We start from the raw sequence: 25,928 nt of genomic DNA, 5'->3' as shown, positions 1-25,928 counted from the left end.
CAATGCACAAAGTTTAAAAGGGCAAATGCATCTTTTAAATCCCAGCAACATTTGAAAGTTTTGTGTTTCTTTCTTGTTTGTTACAGTTTTCTTGCTTATTATAGTAAGTTTGGGAATTGGAGATTGTTGGACTGTTCCGTTCATGCTTCATGCTTCAGTTGGATAGTTGCTGCGAATACCAACAGCAATATGTTCATAATGGCTTTTACTGTACCACAATTTGGCTTCATAACTTTCATTTTAACCTTCCTGGCCCCAGTCTGATGCTTAAGATTTATAAATCATCAACTCCCGGTTGTTTTTAGTGGTTTTCCGTTTAAAGTGGTTTAAATAGCGGATCGCTTAGACTCGAGATGTCTTTACTTGTAATAGTAGAGAACAAATGAGATTTACATGTAATCCACGAAATATCTCAACAACCGTCTGAAATTTAAAATAAATTTATAACAAAAGTTTTAGGAATGATTTTGCTAGCCTTTAGTCAATTATTAATCAATGAAGAACATGCAAAAAGTCTAAACTTTTCAGTGTCCTGTACGCTCCATATATATTTTTCCATACATTATGGACACCTGAAAAATTAAGGCTTGAGTCATCAATCTCTTAATTTTTTATAAGTATTTCTCTCTTCAGTGCTTCTTTTGTTCCTGAGTTATAATTATGGTCCCACATCTCATCATACCTTACTATGCACTTCAAAAGCTACCCCATTCTTATTGAAATTGAGCCGAAAACATCTCAGTGATTTGCAATCTGAGCTATTTTTATTTTTGCTCAACAATTTGGGAACCATCAGATACAGACTTTTCTGATGCCAAGATGCTTTTATCTTCAACAATGTCTGACCTTCGTTAAGGTTAAAAACTGCATAAATATAGCGGCATCAGTGAGACCTTACTTTGGATGTCAACCCTGACTCAAATCTCCACACTTTCTCATCCTTGCTGTATCAATAAAACAATTGAGCCTATGATAAGGAATATTTCCTATCAGCCAATTCAAAATGTTCAATGGTTAACATCTTATTAATGGTTAACACCTGTTAAAAACTTAAAAATAATATGTTGCACAACAGATAATGCAACCTCATGCTCACTCATGTCTGAATTGGTAAAAACAGGCCACCAACTAGGTCCCCCAATTTTGTTAAAAACTGCATTTGTAACATTTATTTCAAAATACAAATATGAACACAAGTCACATTACTATTAATAATGTGCAGATTGTCGCTTCTTCTGGCACCACATGAAATTTATTAGAAAATTCCAATCACCAAAAACTGGCAAAAGTATCAAACTTCGTAAAAAAGTTTTATTGATCTTATAAATACCTCAGCTGAGTTCAATGACCAGCTTGGTTCACCATTTCATTCCAATATGGTGAGCTTTCTTAAAATAATTCACAAATCTGTTATTTTATAGATAGAGAAAAATTGTTTTCTGTACAAATGTAGGTGGAATCCTATATTTATAAAAAAAATTAATATTTCATTTGTCACAAAATCTACCTACTTCTTCCGACTGAGCCAGAATGATTATTTTATACTGTGGACAACATAACCATAAATAAAATACGTAATAAAAATGACACTGATAACTTACAGCAACCGGAAGCGGAAGTGGTATATCCTGAGTATATGAAGTCAAGCGTAAATAAAAACAGTAAAGTGGACATTACTCTAAATTTTATAAGACTGTTCATCTAAATTTTCTACCACTACCAAAATAGATATTGACTATGCTGATTTTTAGTCAGTCATTTGCAAAATAATAATTCCCTAGTCATATTTTATTACAAAATTAACATTTGATAATGAAATTATCAAGTTAAAGAAAGTGAACACTAAGCAATCATTACAATAATGGGCTATAATTATAGCTAAGAAATTTATTAAGCTTGAAAAATCACATTATTAAATAGAAAGCTTGAATAATTTAATTAATGTAAATGAAAACGATAACAGTTATAGTTTATGCTGGCAATGTCCCTTAATGACCCTTGCAAAACATGTTATCTAAATATTTTCAAACAAGAGAGGAATAAAGTTAGTTACACATCGTTAAAGTTAAAAGCCATAACACTATGTTCGAGATGTGCAATCTAATATTTTATTCAGATTTATCATCAGTAAATGTCATAGGGTAGCAACAATAATTATAAACTTTACTTCAAAACTTCAATTCTTTATGGCCATATGACGATAAATGAGTGAATATTGTGTATACATTTAAAGGCAATTTAACCCTTTGATATAATTCTTTTAGCATGTGCACTTTTTCCTACTGCGCACTTGCTAAAATACAGTACAACACACTTGATTATTATTTCACTAAAATGCTTATTGTAGAGCTAGTAATACATTTTTAATACCATTTTTGTATGCATAAGATTACTTATTACTGTATGAAAAACAAAGACACATTGTCCATGCAGTTGAGTTTCGCTATCAAAAGCTGACAGTTTTTACAACTTATAACAGCTTTGAGATAATCTATAACAATCTCAAACACTTTACTAAAAGAACAATCTATTTCACTAATGTAAGAAACTAACATTACTAATGTAGGGCCTTGTAACCAAGTCTTGACTCTTTTATTTACTCACGCCATGAAGTTATTATCTGCGATCAGCTGACAGAAGCCTGTTGAATATGCGATTATCTAATAAAATGAAACAACTAGAACATGAAGACAATACAAATATATGTTTTCTGCTTTGTCTATAACGTTTTCTGATCGTTATTTAGTTGAAATAATTCAAGAACTGATCGCAATGACGTCAAACCACAAAATGTGGTCATAAGTCGTTACAATCACATATGAGTGTCAAATCGTGTTCAAAGTTCAAAAAATCTTTATTCAATAAATTTATTACATGCATTTCATGTGCTTCACAAAGCACGTGTGAAATGAGAAAGAAAGTAATTGTATTATTTTAGTCTATCTTTCTCTCTTTGTATTGAGTGATGGCTACGATCTTACATTCCGATTGTCTTGACTTTTAACTTTTCCATACACTTTTTGCATTGTCTGTAATTCCCCCCACAACATAACTGTAAGCTTCTTGTCAAAAAAAACCAACACGCTACATCCCAATCATGTGAATCACCTTGAAATATATATTTGGTTCTTGACATCATAGTACTAAACATGGGCCAGATATAAGACTCATATAAGGAGCCAATAATATAATTGACCAATCCATCAATTCAGAATTTAAAAGTTATATTTGGCAAACCATTTTACTGTGCAAAACCAGAAACTGAAAGCCTCTGGATTTTTCTGTAAGTATATAAGTGACCTAAACAATCCTCATATTTGTGGTATTTGGTACCAGTTTCAATTCATGTTACATCATCTTCAGTTACAGAACAATATAGTCACGATAAGTGATCACAAAATGTACCTCCTATATGGTTCAGTGTCAGAAGATAATTTAACATAAATCAAAATTGTTCCAAAACCCACGAATAAGGACTTTGAAGGTGAGTAATCATTAATATAAAACAAAAAAACTTTTTGGCAATAAAAAATAACTAAACACTGTTAAGTTTTTCTTATAAATGTTACTTAGTCCATCCGTTTGAATTGTTATGAACGTTTGTGAGGTGTACCATTCACAAATGAAAAAGTAACCATGATTCAAACACTTTATTTCATTGGTTGTAACAATCTCTGCTATAATTAATGCTGGAGAATCAGTAACATTGGATTCTTGAGGAATTTAGACATCTCAGCTCTTGGTTCAGAGTAGTCAACAAGGGGTAGCTTCCACATCCACAAGCATCACTGAAGTCATCGTAGTCCAAAGTCCAAAACATAGCTCCTTTTAGATTAAACCACTTATTTATAAGGCAAGACTGAAACACAACAATCAGTGGTCAACAAGGGGTAGCTTCCACATCCACAAGCATCACTGAAGTCCAAAGTCCAAAACATAGCTCCTTTTAGATTAAACCACTTATTTATAAGGCAAGACTGAAAACACAACAATCAAGTGGTCAACAAGAGGTAGGTTCCATATCTAAAATGTAATTGGGATCAGTATTATAGTCCTAGGCCTAAGACATGCCTCCTCGAAGATTAACACATTTTTTATGGAGTAAGATTGAAATATAACATGAAATTACTCAATGCAATGACTTAATAATTTTTACCTTTCTGATTATGTCCGTTGGGCTATCATAACTGATGAACTGATTGCCACTCCATGCATAACTGTCATTTATTGGACTGTAGCCATAGTTGTAACCGCTTTTTATCAGCAGGCAAATCTGAAACAATACAGTTTACATGGATAAATATGACAGTAACATCTTCATGGAATATTATGAACACTTTCTAAGTCTGAATAAGTTTTTAATGAGTTAAAATGATCAAAGATAATTTAAAGAGAAAGTTACTAGAGATTAATGATTTTGAAAATGACATTCCCCTTCCTTCCCAAAATGGATACATGGGTTGCACCTCAAAAACCATTTATGACTGTAATTTTTGAAAAGACAATACCAATAACTTTATGACACAGTGGATGAGTTCTTGTCCTGTAGAAACTTTGAGAGATATATTTAATTAAAATAATGCAACTTTGTTCATATAAAATATAATATAATGTAATTTTTTACGCCTTTCAAATCTTAACGGTTATGACTAAAGTTATTCTTTCTCTCTCGGTTTTGAAATGTGTGACCCACTAATTACATACTGGCATTTGAAACAATTTTTAGATCACAATGTTTTTTTTTAAATTGCTTTGATAACACAATTTAAAAAAAGGATGTGAAAATTATATGAGCTATAACTGTGTGACTGATTTTCAAGTTGTGATCAACCCAGCGGTTAATTATTTATTAAATGTACTGTCATACAACACACACATAAATGACAGACTTTGTAAAACTAACTTTTACAGTATTTCTTAAAATAAAATTTTAATACAACTTGTAACAAGATGGATTTTGTACAGAAACAAAAGAGTTCTCAACAACTGGTTGTCTAAACCACTCTTCATACCAAATACGATTTATTACTACTTTTGTAAACAAAGTGTTCTCCAGTAGAAGAAATGAAACGGAATAATAGCAGTAGATACTAACAGTAGTCTTAATTTAACTAGCCAATCACTAGTTCTGTGAATGTTTATCAAGGAAGCCAATCACCTCATAGTATGCGAGAGTGCCTGCATTGCTGGTGTAAGTGCCTGCTGTGCCAGGGCCAGAAACCGGTACGCCAAACTGTGCTGGGGAAGTGTCAACCATTGTGAAGGTCTGACCATAGAACGGTATCCCCAACACAATCTTGTCAGCAGGGCATTCCAGCTCATTGATGTAATACTTGATAGTTTCGACCTAACAACAAATTAGGTCATTATCAGTTGCTGAAACTGAAAGTCCTTTCTCTTGGTCTAAATTACAGAATCACGTTCTTGAAATGGTAAGAGGATAACCATAAGGTTTAATAAGGTTTTGATTAGGTTTAATTACAGAATCAAAACTGAACAAATATGATGGAACTTTATAAGGAGAGCTTATTTAGTACTCACCGCACCCCAAGAAGAATTGGTACCACAAGTAGGAGCGTTGGCTCCTGTCTCCCCATCTGCGGAACTGTGGTAATCATATGCCATCACGTTCACCCAGTCAACAATCTGACATAGTTCTTTCATGTTATAACCTGCACATAGTGATTAAAGTCTAGTGTGAACACTGGGCCAAGTGATAAGCCCTGGAGTAGTTCACTAATCATCTAGAAACTATTAATTACAATCTGACATTGTTCTTTCATGTTATAACCTGCACATAGTGAGAAAAACACTGGGCCAAGTGATAAGCCTTGGAGTAGTTCACTAATCATCTAGAAACTATTAATTACAATCTGACATTGTTCTGTCATGTTATAACCTTCACATAGTGAGAAAAACACTGGGCCAAGTGATAAGCCCTGGAGTTCACTAATGACCTAATACACTAATTTATTAATTACAATCTGACATAGTTCTTTCATGATATAATCAGCACATAGTAATAAAAAAGTAGTGAAAAAAATACTGAACCAAGTGATAAGCCCTGGAGAAGTCCACTAATCACCTAAAAAGCTATTTTATTAACTACATACTATTATGTTTATTCAATTATTAGTTTAGTTAAACTAACCTTCTGAAAACCCTACACAACTAAACAGCTTTATATAAACTTGCAAAATGCTAACATTATGAACAATTCTATTAGTGGTTCAACTGATACATTTAACTAATGAAATAATTTTGTAATTCATACACTCATCGATAAGTTTTTTGCCACCAGCAGTAGCAGCTGTGAGCAAATATTTCTCTTCAAAGGCAGTTTTCAATTCAGACATAAGGCAGTTGAAGTTTTCTGAGTCAGTCGGGAGACCCGCTGTTCTATTGCCCTACAAAATAATACAGTAAATTTATTAAAATAAAGGCGCATTAAAATATTGAAAGCAAAATAAATTAAAATAATCACTATTTATTAAATGAATTTTAAATAAGTATACATGCAGACGTAATGTTGAGAGTTACATTAAAGAAACATATAGAATAAAAAATATTTTGACCAAATACCTGAGGGCAACCAGGATACTCATAATCCATGTCCAGACCATCAAAGTTGTACTTCTTCATGAAAGTGATGACAGATGCAACAAAAGCTGTTCGTGCTGTGGAGTTACTGAGAAGTCTACTCCACCTGTTGCCTGCCGAGTTGTTCCATCCTCCAATACCGATCAGTACTGTCAGTCCATACTCTTTGAGTGCAGTTACCAATTCAAAGAATTCTGTAAGAGTTGAATGAAGATGAAAGATATGAATGACTCACTCTGCTGGGAACTTTGGAGACAGATTTAAAAGTTCCTGGAATTGTTATCTTTATTCAAATAAAGTAAATTTATCTACCTGTTGTATACAACACTGATGACCATTAGGTATTATTTCCTTTACTATGTTGAAAGACATAGGTTGATTCTGACAAAATGTTGTGTTTATTCATATATTTGGTTTTCTTTCAGGTGAATGATGTATTATCCGAGGATTGAAAACAATAAAAAGTATCTCAAATTTAATTTCCCAAGCACTGCAATAATTTGATGTTAGAACACTGCTCCTAAAATAGGATTTCAAAATATCTGAAACACAGATCTTTGTCAAAAACAACTTGCAGTTTTCAATGGCAGTATCATAATGAACACTAGAAAGTTAGGTGCCTTCATTCACAGGATGAGAAATTTCTCAATAGATGAACCCTAGCTTGAATATAAACGTTTGGATTCTGTATTGTATAAAATACTCACTATTGTCAATATCTGCCCAAGAGTCAGATGGAACTATGGTCAGAGTTGTCTCATCCAGGGAAGCAAAAGCGTATATGATGTGAGTACATAGGGAGGCAGTTATATTTTCTGGTCTAAACTTCGCTATACCACTTCGATACCAAGCCCAGTTTGTGAAATAGCACACTACTGATTTTTCTTGTTTACCACCTGGAAAGAAGAAATAGCTTATCAAGAAGATATTTAAGGTTAAAACGATTAAGTAGATTGTTCTGGTGAAGAATAATATGACAAAGTTCAACACATTAAGTCTCTGAAAAATGTCCTATTAAATAAATTGATTTAAGTCACTCTTCAGAGAATCAAAATCATTTACAATATGGGTGATATATTAAGTACTGACTCTTCTGTAGGTGATCTTTTGTTTAGCCACGTACAAATAATGTTAAATTTCAAAAACTTTTACAACCTTATTTTAGTTTATTTACAGTCACAATTAAAATGCATCCAAACAATTTTTAGTTTTTTCAATATTTTTTATTTGTGATTTAGAAATATTAGAACTTTTTGTGTTTCATTGACAAAACATAAACATCTTACAAGAAACCTGGAAAAACATCTGGATACATATTTATCATAACTTAAAAAATGAGACATATCCCAAATTCTATGACCAAAAATAAGAGTGTAAAAGAGTTTGAAGTTTAACACAGTTCCTTTGAGGTACTAATAGAGAAGATAGGAAAACTCAATAGATGGATAAGAGCCCCCAACCCAAGTATGAGAGAGGCTAGTCAATCCACACTGAGTTCCAGATCTTGTCACAGGTACCAATGAACATAAAGAAAGGGATTAAGATGGTCTTGATGTTGGTACCCCTGCTTGCTGAACCTGTCTTTCTGTATCTGTCCAAAGAGTATGATAGGGACTGATTAGAGTTAGTGTAAGTGTAGTCCAGAATATTATTCACCTGTTTTACTATAATGTTACAACATGTTTATAACATACATGTTTTATTAACTTCTTCACAACACAAAACAAAATATGACTTTGCTACATTTGTTTATTCAAATAGTTGTCTATTTAATAAAGATAAAGCGATGTGATAATAGCGAATGTGCTTTTATTGTAAAAAATCTACCATATGTTAGTAATATACGAGGGGTATAAGAATCCTTTGAGGAATCGAATAACCTCTTCCTTGACTTCATCATCGGTACTGCAGCATTGGCCACCCTAGTGTTCCTTTAATTTTTGGGAATAAGTGATAAATCTCAGGAATAAGCAAAGCAAGTTCGTGAATGGTGATTCTCCGATATTCAAGCAATATTGTCTCAACTTTTTCAACAACTCCATCTGAAACTGAAGGCCGTCCACTTCGGTTTTTATCGTGAATTTCCATGCGGCCTTCACTGAATTCTCTACACTATTTCCGAACGAGTTGAACAGATATGCAGTTTTCCCCATAAACATCGATTAACTGACGATGAATTTCAATAGGTGAAATCTGTATTGCATTTAAAATACGTATCACAGCACGAATTTCGCATCTGGCGGTAACAACGAGCTCCATCTTTGAAGGCAGCTAGGCCGGCACTGATGGACGTAGCGAGGCGCGAGTGGTATAGATAGAGAGAGGGACAGCTGATGAGTAAGACAGTGTTGCCAGATTTCTCCCAACATATCTTAACCCTGCCTTTCTGTCTTTCATTGTTTCCTTATCCATATTCCATGATTGTATAATTGTACCAACACCAGTGTCGAAAAAGTTAATAAAAAACCATCCATTGGGTTGTTTTGTTTCTGGACAAATCTCATTTAGTCACACAGCTGGAATCGAGAGAAAATCTATCAGGATGTAGCTGGAACTCAGGTATAATAGCTGATTAACAGTGCTTAATCTGGAGAGCTCTATAAAGGGACCACTGTGATAACTTTGTTTGTTTGAATTTTAACTGTATATGGTATGTTTGTTTTGGATTACCTTATATTAACAAATAAAAAATTAACATATTTGTTTCATACAATGGTATTCACAATAAATTTACAAGGAATGTAAACATTTTTACATAAACTATTATATTCATTCACATTCCAAAAATATTCACGTTGTTGATTTTAAATATTATAACTTCCTCCCAAACTATTTAAGAAGCACACCACTAAAATCTTTCAAATATGAATTGAAGGGTTTACTACAAGCAAACCCCTTGTATACGGTTGATGAATTTTTCACCCTAGATTTTATACGGTTTTAAAATCAATTTTTAACCCATTCTATTCATAGTTACTTGTTTATTCTATTTTTTTTTCTATTTCTATTTATTCTATGTGTATAATTGTATTGTAAATTTTGCGGGAGTACTTTAGATAAGTTTTGAATTATGATATACTGGCATCAAAGGTAAATTTGTTTAGGATAGAAGTTAGCATCAACTGCTAATATAAAAACACAATTTATACTCAAAAGTAATAGATTTATTATTTATAAGTAACTACTGTAAAACTGACCCAAAAAAGTCTTTATCATAAAACTGGTTTTAGATCTTAAAACAAGTAACACCTACTGTATGGTATAAATACTACTACATGTATCAAACATTGTGTTTAGAAGAAAGAAAGATGTTCCATTATTGAAAAATCTTCTGACAAAGAAAACTCTTTTTGCTCAGAAAAGTGTCTAAAAGAAGAAAGGCTATTATTCTTGAACTTAATTTCTTTTTCAAGTTTTCTTCAATGCAGAATAGATTTTGTATTTGAGTTAGAAATAAAAGAGTTTTTTTATACAAACTTGAGAGAGATTTCTCCGTGAACTTCCACACAAGCCAACCACCATTAATTTATGGTGGGCCTTACCACCAGCTTGCCACAGACCAGTGACCCTTGTACACTAGACCGCAAATATCCCTAACGTAAGGTGTGGGACTGAAACCTGTTATTCTACAATCTGATTCTACTGGTAATAGGTTTGTGTGTAGTGTCAAGTCATAAGATCTTGAAGTGTTAGTTAGTATTGTCTCAAAAGTATCACATTGTATAAGGCAGATGCCTTAGGGCGTACCTACTGGCAGTAGGAGTACTCAAGGTCATTCAGTAGAGAGCCACAGTGAAGGCGTTTGTTAACTACTTATGTGTACCCAGTAGGGATCACTTCTGGCTGGTTTATACCTACCAGTTGAACCCACCACTGGGCACAGCAAAAACCGATGTGCCACTTCAATCTGGGCCACCTTATGGATGTCCAGTAGCGGCACATCACTAACTGCAAATGTTGAGATTCTGGGGTTCATGGGCAATTCGATAGGTCTAATCTACTGTGGAAGATGACTGTTGGAGTTGGTGGGGTTTGTTCCCTTACCTCAGAGGTTCTTGTTAACCTCAACAAGGGTGTGCCACCCCCTGCCTACTTTGACTGTAGAGGCTCATTCAGAGCTGGCCTCCCCTTCTTCTTCCAGGATGACTTTGAGATGTAGTGCCCTAATTCTTCCTCATGGATCTCGATAGTAGGCGACCCCTACCCCATAACCTTACCCATCCTGAATATCCTATCACTCCGGAAGCAGCGCAAAGGTTCTTACAGGACTAAGTGCAATTTTTAAGCTTCTTGTCCTAAGAAAAAAAAAAAAAAAAAAAAAAAAAAAAAAAAAACTACTTATGTGACAACTACATTTATCAATATATCATCCTCTCAATAAGCCAAGTACACAGAACAATCATTTGAGCAAAATCTGCGATCAATTTGAATGGTAACTTACACGTAACAATACAAGCATCACAGCTTTTTGTCAGTTTTACCAACATTTCCTTAGTGATACTCACATGCTCGTAGACAATATGTGCAGAGATCTGTGCGACAGTTCTGACAAGCATGGCAGGGAGGGTGACAGCAATGGTTACAATCACTGATGCCAGTAAAATTTCCAAACCCATCCTCATTGAACATTGACTACATCGGATACCCAACTAGGATGCGAAAGGCTCCCAATTGGGAAAACCACGTTAGTTGTAGTGACAGTGAAAAATAGTAGCTTTCAGTGAACAAGTAGTACAGATGTTATTTGATTAGTTGATTAATAGGCTATAATTTGGGTACTGTTTGCTCAAATATGGAAGACGGCACACATTTCAATCATTACTGAACTGACGTACGTCACTGTTCCTTTTTTGATGTCATCATGTACTTTCATTCTGACTTTCCAGAATGATTCCAAATCACCGTTTATGTTGACATCTTTTTGCTGAATTTACATGTCTTAACTATGTATACAAGTTACCTATAACAAGGCTTGAAGAGACTCCTTAAATTGGATTATTGTTTTCAACTCCTACCTTGATTTAATATCAAACAAACAAAAGAAAACATACATTTTTATACTAATTGGATAAACATCAGATCTGTTCTTATCACGGCCTGGTCAGAATCCTTGGTAGCTGAGCAATTAGCGTCTCAACTTATTACCTCAGGGACCCGGGTTCGAATCCTGGTTTGAGCACAGTATTTTGCATGTTAGAAAATAACTATCTGAGCTCAGCTTGAAGTATATTCTACACGGTTCTGAAGTAGTTTCAAATCATCCATTCACAAAAAGAATTACACACACAAACACACATATATCTATATATGTATATACACAACTACAACTGACTAGATTATGGAGAAAAGAGCTCAAATAATGAAATAAATAAATAAACCTTGAAAAGTGAGTAAACCAACACACCGAAATGTATGACAATGAGATGAAAATTCTGATTAGATGTTTAAACTTACTATAACTAATATTTGATCACTTTATATGTTGAATATAAAACTAGGCTTTGTCTTGCCTTAACTTGCTTTGCAATTTTAAGTGATTCATGCCAGGCAACTTCTACACTATTCTTAGTTTTGCAATGTAGAAGCATTTCTGGTTTGAATGAATTATATTTCTGGTGCCATAGATGAGTTTGCCTTGTTAACCCAATCTAGAATGCATATAAATTCATGTGTTTGAGAAGCCTACTTTGGTAAAACAAAAACATCCAAGGGGTGGAGTGAAAAATGCCAACTTCCAGCTGTCTACTAATCTACTATAGTTCCCAATGTGTCAACAAAGTTTATTGCTCACCAAAGTTCTGCTAGTAGGGCCTGCCTACCCGTGCTTCTACGAGATTTAACAGTTTCTTTCCAATGCTGAAATCGAACTTATCACCTGGCTGTGAGGTTCCAAATAGAATTATTTTCATAACCTCAAGCGTCTCACAATCCAAAATAATGAGTTTAACAATCTCCTCCGACTGATTACATACTCTATACCTAGGGTCTTCAGTAGTGAGTCCTAAGGTGTGCAATTATTTCCTGAATTTACTGTACTCAGAAATAAGCAGTTCTGTGCCCAAAGGTATTTGTTCAGCTTCATCAGCGAGTTAATGAATTGGATGTTAGTGCCTTTAATGAGCTTCTTACCAAATGATTGCTCAGAGTAACTCTGCCACAGATGACAGTGCTTATCTTGGAACTAATTCCTAATGGCCTGGTAAGCTCTTGCCTTGCTTATATCACAAGCCGGTTCAGGTCCAAGACAGTGCTTCTTTGAGCCATTTTTCCCAAATAAGTCTGAGTGGCCTACTTTGGTCAAAAAACTTCTAATCTGAAGTGGGGGAGTGAAAAATACTTCCAACTGTATCTAGTATTCAAAAGATAAACTTTTGTGCTGTCTTTCCCCTGTATTTAAAACCATTTCAAGATAATGTGCAAACAAATGTACATGGACATCCTCCACTCAGACAAGAATTTAGCAGACCTGCTCGATTTACTAAAATTAATTTTCTTATATATACCATGGTTTTCTTTACTGCTTGAAGTAGAAGATGAATCGGAGTCTTCTTCACTATTTGAGCTTGAATCTTCATCTCCATCTTCATCTGAACTGCAGTCTTCTTCACTGTTTGAGCTTGAATCATCATCATCTTCATCTGAACTGGAGTCTTCTTCACTGTTTAAATCTTCATCTGAATTGTAATCTTCTTTACTATTTGAATGTGAAGACCAGTCAGAATCACCAAGATCTGCTGGCTTTACAAGGTAAGCAACAAGTAACAAAAGCAAAACGGATTTCAACATGTCTTTTTCGGGACTGAATGTAAGTTACTTAAGAAATATTTCAAAAGGGGAATAATACTGTCAGTTCCGAGACCACTTAAGATACAGGATGAATACTAATGTGACTAATATGAAGTAAAAGGAACCAATTAATCATATTATGTGAATGTGTCACCAATTGGTCACCCCCTGACAGCCATGATGAAAAGTGTTTAAAAGTGGAACTGTCATCATAAATTTTATATTCACTTCTACGCCTAAATGTGTAACACTTTAACTGATGTTTTTGTATGTTTAATAAAAACTGTGTATTTAGTTTGTATTCATGCACTACATATAATGTCATACTATAGTAAAATGTTTAAAAAGTTAATTTGTATATAGAGTAGTTTGATTAATTGATTCAGAGAACTCAGTGTGCTATAATAAAGTCAAATAAATAATTATTTCTTCATCAAGAATCTTGTGTGACAAATTACACATATTAATTATTACAGTATTTATATATGAGTAATAACAAATTTTAACATTAACATCTATAACATTAAAAATGAATAACAGGTAAATTGCTATAACAAATAAAATAATTAAAGCTATTTAATAGTTTTAAACTATACAAAGATTCTAAATTAAAAGTTAAATAGTTATACACTTAGACTAGTTCAATATTGAAAATTGACATTTACGAGTAATACGTTTTATCTGTAAAATTGTTTCTAGTTTTATCTAAACTATCTGCACACAATTATTAGAAAAAACATTATGAAACACAATGAAAACTCTTCATTTCTGTAAAAAATATTTTTGTTTAAATGTTTTGATACATTCACAATGCATTTGAAGACAAAACCTTTACTCGGGTCACTTGTTGTGATTTTATTAGAGCATTTTATTGTGTTGTATACAAAAAAGTTATGATATTTTTATTTATGTAAGTGTGGTAAAAAGGTTTTGTTGATTTTTACAAATACTCATTTATTTTCTTTGTAAACTTCTATGTTCATAGGATTAAATCATATAACTAAATTATGTAAAACAGTTTTGTCTATTTTTTATATTATAAAAAATGGTTTTAGCATATTTTAAATGTTGGTATATATTTTATTTTAAAATTAAATACAAAATGAATTAAAAAAGTAATTGGATTGGTATCACATTCTGTTATATTGCACCTATTGTTCATTACTGTAGGTTCAGTTACTAAATAATACTATCGTGAAATGTTACATTGGTCACGGAATACCATTTGCTGATAGGCATGAAAGAAGCAGTTGACAACTCCATCATGATAATGCTGCAGTTCAAACATCACACCTTGTCCAGAAGTTGTTGGCTAAGCTTCAACTTTACAGAGGTTAACCAGGCTCTCACACATCTGATATTCCTCCTTGTAACTTTTTTTTTCAGAAAAATAAAACATCAGTTGAAAGGACACTGATTTTAGGATGTAGCAGAGATACAACACAATGCGTTACAGGCAGCAAATTCTCAAGGTTTTAAAAAGTGCATGCACAGGACATGTACATGTATGAACATAGATAATATACAAATCCTATTTTGAGCAATGGAAAAGGCACTGAGTTATGTATATGACATCAGGAAGGAATTACTTAGAGGGATTATAAGTCTCAAAGCCTTAAGTCAAACCCTTCTCTTTCAACCCTTTGAATGCCAAGCACTTTTGAGGTGGTGGTGCTGTCAGAGCCAACCATTTATGACAGGTCACTTCTCTCGGTGCTACGCACTCTTTTGGTGTTTTTTATTATGTAGAGGAGAAAGAAGGCTATAACATAATATTTATTTAAATGATGAAACATGTTAACATTTTTAAAATAAAAAGAACAAAAAAATTAAATTTAAAAAAACTTTGGAATAGGTACACAAATTGTAATTTTATGATCTTGATTTATTTGTAAACAATTTTTTATTGTGCCTTATGTACAATGGAACAAACATACAAAATTTAGAAAAATAAGCATCTGTATAACTGGTTTTAATTTTTTTTATAACTGAGTTTGATTTTTGTATATTTGGTATTTGTGTAGTGTTTCACAAAACAATTCACAAGTAGTCCAAAAACAAACATAATGGGATAATTTTTATTTTACTGAGTGTAGGGAGGGGAGAAGTACCACGTGACTTATAATATTTATTTTAATGATAAAATCTGTTAACATTTTTAAATAAAAAAGTGACAAAATATACTAATACATTTTGTATGCAACTTTATTATTGTTCCCTATGTAAGTACGAACAAGTATAACTTATAAAGTTAGCAGCTAATGTTTGTACAGAGATGCAACAAAAGGCATGAAATGCCTCAACATAGACAAAAAAATGAAAAAAAACTAACAAACTTCCATAGTTTTTACATACTAATGATATTTTTTATTGTGTTTATACATCTACAGTTTTGAATGGACAAAGAATGACAAAAACATGTTTAAGCATTATTGTTTGTTTATAATTGAGCAGCTGTTACAGTTTTGTTTTGAAAAGTTAATAGTTCATATTATTTTATGTTTGTTTATAAAAGATTAATAAATAACTTAGGAGTTTATAACACACGCACGCACGCACGCACGCACGCACACACACACACACACACACACACACACACACACAGGAATCCATACAAGAAGAAGAACATACACCCATGCAATTTTGATAACTTACAATAAACATATATAAATCAATAGATTTTAAATTTAATAAAAAACTAGCAACCTATTTTAGAGTTAAAATTAACATAAAACAAATTATCATACATATAAGATAGAAATACATAAACTATTGTAAAATTGAATCATCAGATGAAAAAAATAATTTCTTTAGACAAATACCACAGAATACATTAAATCTTAATATCAAGGAGATTGTTATGCAAAGTAAGTTTACAACACCTGGAGTTATAAAGTGAATTTAGATCAGCTGGTGACTTTACAATAATGGAATTTTTATTCTTTTGAATGATGGCTTAATAGGATACTGAGAAGAAGCATTTCTCATCAAAGTTAATAAACATTTGAGTTATTAAATACAGTAATACTTTTATTATTTGTATTAAATTGGCGAATCTCGATTTTTGAACCCAAGAACAGAAAAGACATTTACTAGATGGTGAACACTTGAATATTGGATGACAACCAGAACTCTCAGATCTGCAAAGCTTACTACTACCAATATTAAATCTACACTAAGCTGACAAGGATGATTGGAAGATCAATAAGTGTCAATGGAACATACAAAGTAAAACTGGATTTGAACTCAAGTAAGATCTACCCAATTTATGATTCCAAATTTTTCAAAATTTAAACCTATTTTTGTATAAATTCAAATTTAACATGTACCACAATTTTTCCTATGTTGGATATAATTTTTTTTATGTGCCCATGGCAGTATAATCAACGAAACCCTGTATGTGACAAATAAACTCAATAGCAGTTATTGTAAATCAAACGTTCATTTATTTATGTCAATAGCTAGTTAAGCAAGGGCAAAGTACGAGTTAAATAAATAAATAAAGCAAAAAGATCAAATTTAACACAGCTTTGGTTGATACATTTGCATAGGACATGTACATGCATGAACATAGATATACAAACTTAAAGTCAAATATTTACAAAACCACGTTGTTTTGTTACTTACTTTGGCTATCCATTTATGGTTTTTGTTAGAACTCTTAATCCAAAAATTTCATTGAATAAATATAAAAATTTGACTCTGATGTATCAGAGGTTTGCCGCCAAAGGGATAAACACTATTTTATAAACTACTGATTACTTTTTAATTCTACAACAATAATAATAGAGATAATAATAACTATATATATATTAGAATAATGAATAGTCAACTAGAACCCTTTAAAAATTTTTTTTATTTCCAGAACGTGTTTTGGTATTAAATCATATGTCAAATCTTGTTAGACAATCATAAATAATGAGAATCATACTTCTAGAAGCGGAACTATTGGATTTCCAATGATCCTGTACTATTTCACTTTAATTCATGATTTAATTTTTAAGAATACAGAATTAGGTGTAATTCTTAATTAGGGTGCTAACATATAAAAACAAGATTTTCATCATTATTTGTTGTATATAAAACATAACTGTCTGTTGTTTAATTGGCTACAAATATTAAAAGAAAACCTATAATAATTTGTTGAAGTCATGATTTACGGCAGTTATACTGTTGCATCCACAAAATTCTATAACTTTTAAAAATTCCATAGGAGTTAATATTTTATGTAGAAACTTCAGAGTAGCATCACTGAAAAGTTCCATTTCTGGAGCAACTATGGTCAATTGAGTAGCTTACTGAAGAAGCAAATGAGAAGTTTACTGAGAATACAAACTTGCTTTGAAGTCAGGCTGATGAACTTAAGTCCTTCAGAGAAGATTTTGAACGACTACAGGCTGAGAATTTATTATTAAAAAACTAAGTGTGAAGATCTGGAGCGACGTCTAATTGACTGTGAGCAATACTCAAGACAAAATTGTATTGAAATTCAAGGAATCCCGGTTGAACCAAACGAAGATGTGCTTAGTGTAGTGAAAAAGGTTGGTGATGCACTAAATATTAAAATTGAAAACTCTATGATTGATGCCTGTCACAGACTTGGAAAGAAACAGCACAATAATGGACCGCCTGGCATTATCGTAAAATTCGTAAGGAGACTGGATGCAGAGGAAGTGCTAAGAAAACGGCGTGTAAAGAGAGATTTTTCGACACGCCACATGAACATGCCATCGGATACCACAGTCCACATTAATGAATCACTATGTCCAACAATGAGGATCCTACATGGCCGGGTTCGAGAGTTAAAGCGTGAAAGAGGCTTGAAGTATGTCTGGGTGCGAGGTGGAAAGATTTTTGTTAGAAAGGAGGAAAACGCTCCAGTGATAGTGATTGGTTGCCAGGCTGACCTTGAAAAGTAAAAAATTTAAAAAGGTAGGCCTAGTCTTTATATGTTTTCCTTTATATTAGATCAATTTTTTTTTAGGTTGTGGTATTTATGTTGTAAATTTTTGTTATGTATATACGGATGAGGAGCTTAAATTGGTTCAAAGTGCAATGCTATTAGTGTCAGGTGTATTTTTTATTCTCTGTAGTAGGCCTACTGTAATATTGTATCATGTTTTAGCTTTTATGTATGTAGATAAAAATTTATGAATGTGTCAAATCTGAAAGATGTATTTAATAGTAGTAAAAAAATTGTTTATTTATTGCGAATCAAAATATCAGAAGTCTAAGATGTACGAGGGGGTACACAAAAGTAACCGGAATTGTATTGCTGGCAGCCGGCAGCGTGTAGTACACATTCCTGCCGCTAGGCGTGTGTCGCGCAACCCATTGCGAGCTCAGTGACCCCAGTTCCGTTGTCCTAGTGCATTCTGTTCGTTCGTAGTGACTGTTTTCGCTAATCCTGTTTTGTTCTTGTTTCGTTTTTTGTCATGGCAAGTTTAAGTGAACAACGTGCAGCTGTGAAATTTTGTTTTTTACTTGGTAAAAATGCTGCAGAAACTATTTTAATGTTGAATACAGCTTACAAAGATGATGCTATGGGGAAAACTCAGGTCTACGAGTGGTTCACTCGATTTAAAAATGGCGACATGTCGATTGAAGACAAACCTCGTTCTGGACGTCCATCAACCTCTCGAACGGACGAAAATGTTGAGAAAATTCGTGAACTTGTGCTCACCGACCGTCGACAGACAATTGAGGAACTATCAGAGAGTAGTGGGTTAACTTGGAGCTCGGTTCAGTGAATTTTAACAGGATATTTAGGACTGAAAAGTTGCCAAATTTGTTCCTCGACTTCTGACTGACCATCAAAAGGCACATCGAGTTGAAACTTGCCGCCTTCTGAAAGAACATCTCGAAAATGATCCCGATTTTCTGGAAAAGGTAATTACTGGTGATGAGTCATGGTGCTATGGTTATGACCCAGAAACGAAGCAACAGTCAAGCCAATGGAAGTCGCCATCTTCACCTCGTCCAAAAAAATGTCGGCAAGTCAAATCAAACATCAAAACCATATTGATTTGCTTTTTTGATGCTAAAGGCATTGTTCATTCTGAGTTTGTTCCTCCAGGTCAGACTGTCAACCAAACATTTTATTTGGAGATTTTAAGAAGATTGCGCAACAGTGTTCGCCAGAAAAGACCCGATTTGTGGCAGACTGGAGACTGGTTCTTCCACCACGACAACGCACCGGCACACACAGCCATCTCAGTTAGGCAGTTTTTAGCCAGAAACGGCATGTTTCCGCTGCCCCACGCACCTTACTCGCCTGACCTGCTCCATGCGACTTTTTTTTATTTCCACACATGAAAAGAGGCTTGAAAGGTCAACGATTTGACAGCGTTGAAGAGGTTAAGAAAAAAACAAAGCTCGAGCTTGCAGCCATTTCTAAAGATGACTACAAAAAATGTTTTGATCAATGGAAATACCGTTGGGACAAGTGTATTAGTTGTAATGGAGATTATTTTGAAGGAGATAAGGTCGTATTGTAAAAAATTTGATAATATATAATTTTTATAAAATAATTCCGGTTTTTTTTTGGTACCCCCTCGTAATTTTAATAAATTTGTTAGTGAGCTGTCTGTGTGTGAAAGAATTCCTGACTTGATTGTTCTGACTGAAATATGGATAACTAGCAGTGAAACAAGTTTTTATCAGATAAATAATTATAAATTAGTAACAAATTGTAATGATGATAGTAAGGGGTAAGGAGTAGCTGTTTATTGTCATTTAAAAATGATAACAATAATGGATGTTTTTATTGAAAAATTTAATACTGCTGATGTTATTCGAATTGATTTCGAAGCAATAAACTATAAATTTAATATTCTTGTACTGTACAGATATCACCAGTTTAAAAAATTGGATTTTATAGATGAATTTCAATCTTACTTAGAAAATAATCAAACTTTTAAAAGTGCAAGAAATTGTATAATTGCTGGTGACATGAATATTAATCTTTTGGCTAATGATATTATAACTGATAAGTATAAGTTGTGCCTAGCAAGTAATGGTTTCAGCTCCTTTATAAATGAACCAACTAGGATTGCAGGTGCAGGTTTTACATGTCTGGACCACATGTTCGTCAGGGTAAAGGATGTCAGTCTTGATATGATTGGATCAGTAGTTATTGATGCTCAGATAACAGATCACTGTATGTCTGTTGTCTGGTTTCAGGCACAATTGAAGGAGCAAACTTCTGAATGTCTCTACTCATTTATTGATTATAATAAATTAAATAATTTACTTGAAGGGCAGGATTGGTCAACATTGTTTTGTTCATGTGACACCAATTATGCGTTTGATCTATTTACATCTACTTTGTGTGGGCTTATTGAAAAAAGTAAAACTATTCATAATAGAGAAATTAAAGTTAAAAAACTAAAATGCTGGATTACTGAGTCAATATGTAATCGAATAAACAAAAGAAATCAACTGTATAAAAAATGCAAACTTCACCCTCATAATGTTAAGCTTTATAACTACTATGTAAAATATAGGAACAAGTTAAATTCAGAGATAAGAGAACTTAAACATGATTATTATAGAAAGTTGTTTAAAAGACTGTGCAGGAGATTCTAAGAAAACTTGGTCAGTAATAAACAATGTTACAGGTATAAATAGTAATAAAAATTATACAAATTTGTATTTGAATGTGAATAATGTTCTAATTAAAGATAAGCTACAGATTGCAAATGCCTTTAATAACTATTTCATTTCTGTTGTTGATATGTTAAATCAGCACGAAAAAAAAACATGACAGCTTTTATAACCTGGAAGCAGGAAAAGTGTTTAATAGTAATCTACAGGGGCAGTCTATGTTTGTTGATTATGTGTCTGAAGAGGAAGTGGTTAGTCTAATTCACAATCTAAAAAAAGTAATACTACAGGGGTTGATGGAATAAGTTCTGTGCTTGTTAAAAACATTTCCTCAAACATAAAAAAAAATTCTTGCATTTATTATAAATTTGTCTGTCTACAGGAGTTTTCCCTGATGCATTAAAAACAGCCATTTTGATTCCTATCTTTAAAAAAGGGGCAAAGCAAGACTACAGTAATTATCGTCCAATTTCGTTGTTAAGCACCTTTTCAAAAATTTTTGAGAAAGCTATTAAAAAAAGAGTGTTAAGGTTTCTGGAAAAAAAAACAAGTTTCTTTAGCAAAAATCAATTTGGTTTCCAAGCGGGTATAAGCACAGAGACTGCATTATTGCATTTTATGAATAATGTTACAAATAACATCAATTTGGGTCAAAAGGTTAGTTGTTTATTTTTGGACATAAAGAAAGCGTTTGATTGTGTGAATCATGATGTACTGTTAGATAAATTATATAAGTATGGTTTTTCGGGGTAAAATACATGATTGGTTTAAAAGTTATCTCCAAAACAGAATGCAATGTGTAAAACTTCAAAATTTTACTAGTAATATTAGTGTGCTAAAAATGGGGTGCCACAGGGTTCTGTTTTGGGTCCAATTTTGTTTTTAATATTTATTAACGATTTGTGTGATGGGAAGTTTAGAGGGCATGTTACTTCATTTGCTGATGATACAGCTCTTACGTATGTTGCTAGGAATTTGAATCAAATTGAGTTGGATATGAATTATGATTTAGCGTCTCTAAAATGGTGGTTTACTGAAAACAAATTACTGCTAAGCCCTGAGAAAACTGTGTATATAAATTTCTCTCTTGTAGGAGCAAAGTCAGATTGTTTTAGTATAACTTACCCTTGCATTGATTGTTTGGGTAGGTCAAGTAAATGTAACAAAAACTGTGTAAACATTGTTGATTGTGAGTATATTAAATATTTGGGGCTATATGTAGACAGAAGATTAAATTGGAGTATACAAATTAAAAATAAACTAAATAATGTTATAAGAACTATGTATATTTTGAGAGATCTGTCCTCCAGATATTTTAAGATCTGTTTACTTCTCGTTAGCACAAAGTAGGTTAGAGTATGCATTGGTATGCTGGGGTGGAACTTACATCAGCAACCTTATGCCACTGATAATCCAGCAAACATATCTAATAGAGTTATGACAAGAAAAAAAGTTTCTGACCATTCATGGCCATTGTACCTTAGCTTGAGAATTCTACCATTAAGACATCTTTTTGTTTTTAAAGTTATGGCAGCATTTTACAAGCACAGTGGTAATTCCCCAAAAAATTTGAATATGTTAAGAAATAAATTAAGAAGTAGGAAAAATATTTATGTCCCTAGACCATTCATAACCTTTTACAAAAAGAATTATATGTTTATTGCACCAAAAATGTACAATTTGCTACCATATGATTTAAAAAGTGCAAGAAGTTTTAACAAATTTAAGAAGGGCATTTTAAAATGGCTGTTTACCATAAGCAATATAGAAGATCTGCTGAATTAAATATAACTTCTTAGGTGATAAAATTATTATTTATTGTTTTTTGGTCATTGTATCTGTTATATAAATTGTTTGTATTGTATTGTTATGTAAATTGTATTTATCTATTTGTGTCTAGTTTGAGTTTTACAAAGACAAATTGTTATTTAAGACTGCACTGATTATATCTAAAGAGTATAATACTTACTCTTACTCCCATGGCCATGGATACCGTAGGTGGTATTTGGCCTCGCCAACCAGCTGCCTCCATCTCTCCCTGTCTTCACAATCCCCCTGACCCGCTCTCAATTTCCGCAAGTCCTTCTCCACCTGGTCCTTCCAGCGATTTTTGGGTCTACCTCGAGGTCTTCTTCCAACTGGATTGTGTTTCCAAACCTCTTTAATCAATTTATCATCCTCCCTCCTCATCACATGGCCTGCCCACCGAAGTCTCTTGCTCTTTGCTTCTCCTACAACGTCTGGAGAATGAAACATCTCTCTGATTTCTTGGTTGTGCCTGATTCTCCATCCATCTCCATCTCTAATAGGTCCGAAAATTTTCCTCAAAATTTTATTCTCGAATGTAACCAATCTCTTTTCTGCCTGTTTATCTATAATCCATGTCTCTGCTCCATAGAGAAGAACTGGTCTTATAACAGTCTTATATATTCTTAATTTTGTTTTGTAAGACAGTAATTTTGATTTAAAAATATTATTTAATGCGTACATGCTTCTATTTGCCAAATTTATTCTATTTTGGATTTCTATTAGTTCATTACTCTTTGAATTAACTATTGCTCCGAGGTATTCGAATCTTTCAACCTGTTCGAATTTATGGTTCAGTATTTCCAAATCTTCTCTACCATTATTTCCTCGCCTAAAATAAATCAACTTTGTCTTAGCGTCGTTAATTTCTAGTCCTATTGACCGGGTTTTGAATATTAATATTCCTGTCATCTCCATCAGTTCATCTCTGTCATTGGAAACTAACACCACGTCATCCGCAAATGCCAGTGCGGTATTATGGTATAATGGTATTATACTCTTTAATTATGGACTGGGAGGAAGCCATAATTAAAGAGTATAATACCATTATTTAATTCTGATGACAGCAGGTTATGCTATTAAATATGAAGGAACCTCATAACAGGCTTGCCTTTGAGGCCCTATTGTTTTCCCTTTGTGTGGGTAAATTTTTGGTATAAAATGGAATTATTGTAAGCTATGTATTGTTTATACCTACATTTTAGGAAAATAAATTATTCTTGATTCTTGAGTATATTTATGTAGGGGTTATAGTTTTAATGTAACAAATTTTTGAAATTATATGTTTATTTGGATAACTACAAACAAACAAAAGTTTCAGTATTCAGAAAACCGATGAATCTTATTTCATTTTCACATATGATATAACACTTTTTTTAGTCATGTTAATTACACAAAATGAAAGCCTATGATCTGTAATGTCTTTTAATTACCTTTATAATTTTTATTGGTTACCAGTCATTATGGCACAGCTGTAACTGACTCAGTCAGTTTGGGTTATTTATTGTTTGGTGCGGATGTTGACGTTGTAATAAAACAGTAATATATCACTTTCTTTTTTTATGACACGTAATTTGAAGTGTGAAATCATATTGTTTAACATACAAGGTGTAACAAAACTCTATATAAACTTTACGATGTTGTTCCATGGAACATGAGGAGCTAAAAGCTAAATGCAATCTCTTTTTGTTTACTGGCTGTCTCTTAGTTTGGTTTTTATTTTTCATTTCAAAAACCACTAAAGATATAAAACTGAAATTTGGTACAATTATTTTTCTTATAGTCTCAAATCATGAGAAAAATTAATATTTAATATATATTTTTATTACAATTTTTATTTTAATATTATATAATATCTTATTGTTTCAAGATGACAGATGGTTAAGTATTTAGCACTGTAATAAAATTATAAAAATGTTTACAGAATAAAAAAGTTGCTACACCTAATTATATAGATTTCAACACTTAGACCATAAAGATTGATCAGTAAATAATGCAGATATTAGCTTTTAATAGTTGTAATGCAAGGTTAATGATCACGTAAACATACAAGCAATGAAAATATTGCTGTACATTTCAGCACAATTGTTGTTTCAGCATTTTGTGTTGCTGTATAAATTGTTATTTTTAAGATTTTAAACATTAGCTAAAAATTAAGTTGTGAAATGGCAACTTTATTTACCACCCACATTTTTTGAATAGTCAAACATTTGTATTGGGCTATTCTTATCTATTTTTTAAGCGTACCTATTATTTACTGATTGATTTATGGCGTTACCATCGATTGACAGCAAGTTTGATGTTTCTTATCTGGTGAATAAACTATTTGCTCATTCTTTCCACAAATACAATTACAAATAACAGGATCGCAAATACTGTAATACTTACTGCATTTTTGGTTTGCACAATTTTTAAAATGTACTTTTCCCGATATTCCATGATTCTCTTCACTGTCTTCCTCACTGCTTGAACTTGAAGATGAACTGGAGTCTTCAAGAGCAGCTGGTTTTAGGAGGAACGCAACAAGAAACAAAAGTAAAACGTACTTATACATGTCTCTTTCGGGACTGAGCACGGCACAAGTGTATTTTACTAATATTTAATCAGGTGGACAGCACCAACTGTTGATTTGGAAACCACTGCCAATACACAGTGTGAATACCTAACTAGGTATGAAGAATGAAAATCACAAGTGAATCACTAATTAATTGTTTAGTCATTAACGTAAGAGTTAATGAGGGATCAAATTGTAAGGTTCTAAATTACTCAATTTACAATGTTTGTGTAAACTCTTGACACATCTCAATCACAAGAAATGGTTATGAAATGATTAATATGATTCATACACTAATGTCTGTCTTGTTTAGATTTTATCACAAGTATTATAAATGCATGTAGCAGGGACAAGTATGACTCAAGGAAGACTTTAATTCATTTTTATGTATTCATTTTTGTGTGTTTTTTTTGTATGTATTACTCACCTTTTACAACATTCACATGACTTGAATATTTAAGTTTTAAACTACTGATTGCTACTATTTTTAAAAGAGATTGAAAATTATCAACTACGACAATAAAGGATGAATAAAAAAATTTTGTTCTGTATCAATCAATTTTATTTAAAAAGAGTT

At 32.6% G+C, this 25,928-nt stretch overlaps 2 protein-coding genes across 4 annotated transcripts in view; both read right to left on the bottom strand.

The window, feature by feature from the left end:
• The window catches only part of LOC124366708 (acidic mammalian chitinase-like), a 102,612-nt gene extending 100,760 nt beyond the window's left edge, over positions 1 to 1,852 (bottom strand). The window contains 1 exon segment of the mRNA XM_046823307.1: positions 1,602 to 1,852. Coding sequence (XP_046679263.1) covers positions 1,602 to 1,674 — 73 coding nt within the window. The 5' untranslated portion in view covers positions 1,675 to 1,852.
• A 1,783-nt stretch (positions 1,853 to 3,635) lies between these two features.
• Positions 3,636 to 25,583, bottom strand: LOC124365822 (probable chitinase 10). 3 transcript variants are annotated; one of them, XM_046821863.1, is made up of 8 exons: positions 25,186 to 25,583; positions 7,308 to 7,496; positions 6,583 to 6,794; positions 6,275 to 6,407; positions 5,542 to 5,672; positions 5,159 to 5,347; positions 4,157 to 4,273; positions 3,636 to 3,859 (listed from the first exon to the last, which is right to left on the bottom strand). In XM_046821863.1, exons 1-8 carry the CDS (start codon positions 25,349 to 25,351, stop codon positions 3,698 to 3,700), a joined length of 1,299 nt encoding a protein of 432 aa, XP_046677819.1. In that variant the 5' UTR covers positions 25,352 to 25,583; the 3' UTR covers positions 3,636 to 3,697. The 3 variants fall into 3 exon arrangements, with proteins under 3 accessions (XP_046677819.1, XP_046677818.1, XP_046677820.1); XM_046821862.1 differs by lacking the exon at positions 25,186 to 25,583 and adding an exon at positions 13,104 to 13,481; XM_046821864.1 differs by lacking the exon at positions 25,186 to 25,583 and adding an exon at positions 11,106 to 11,268.
• Positions 25,584 to 25,928: the final 345 nt, after the last annotated feature.

Source organism: Homalodisca vitripennis, chromosome 7 (genome assembly GCF_021130785.1).
Source record: "Homalodisca vitripennis isolate AUS2020 chromosome 7, UT_GWSS_2.1, whole genome shotgun sequence".
NCBI lineage: Eukaryota > Metazoa > Arthropoda > Insecta > Hemiptera > Cicadellidae > Homalodisca > Homalodisca vitripennis.
This window is presented reverse-complemented; position numbering and strand designations above follow the sequence as displayed.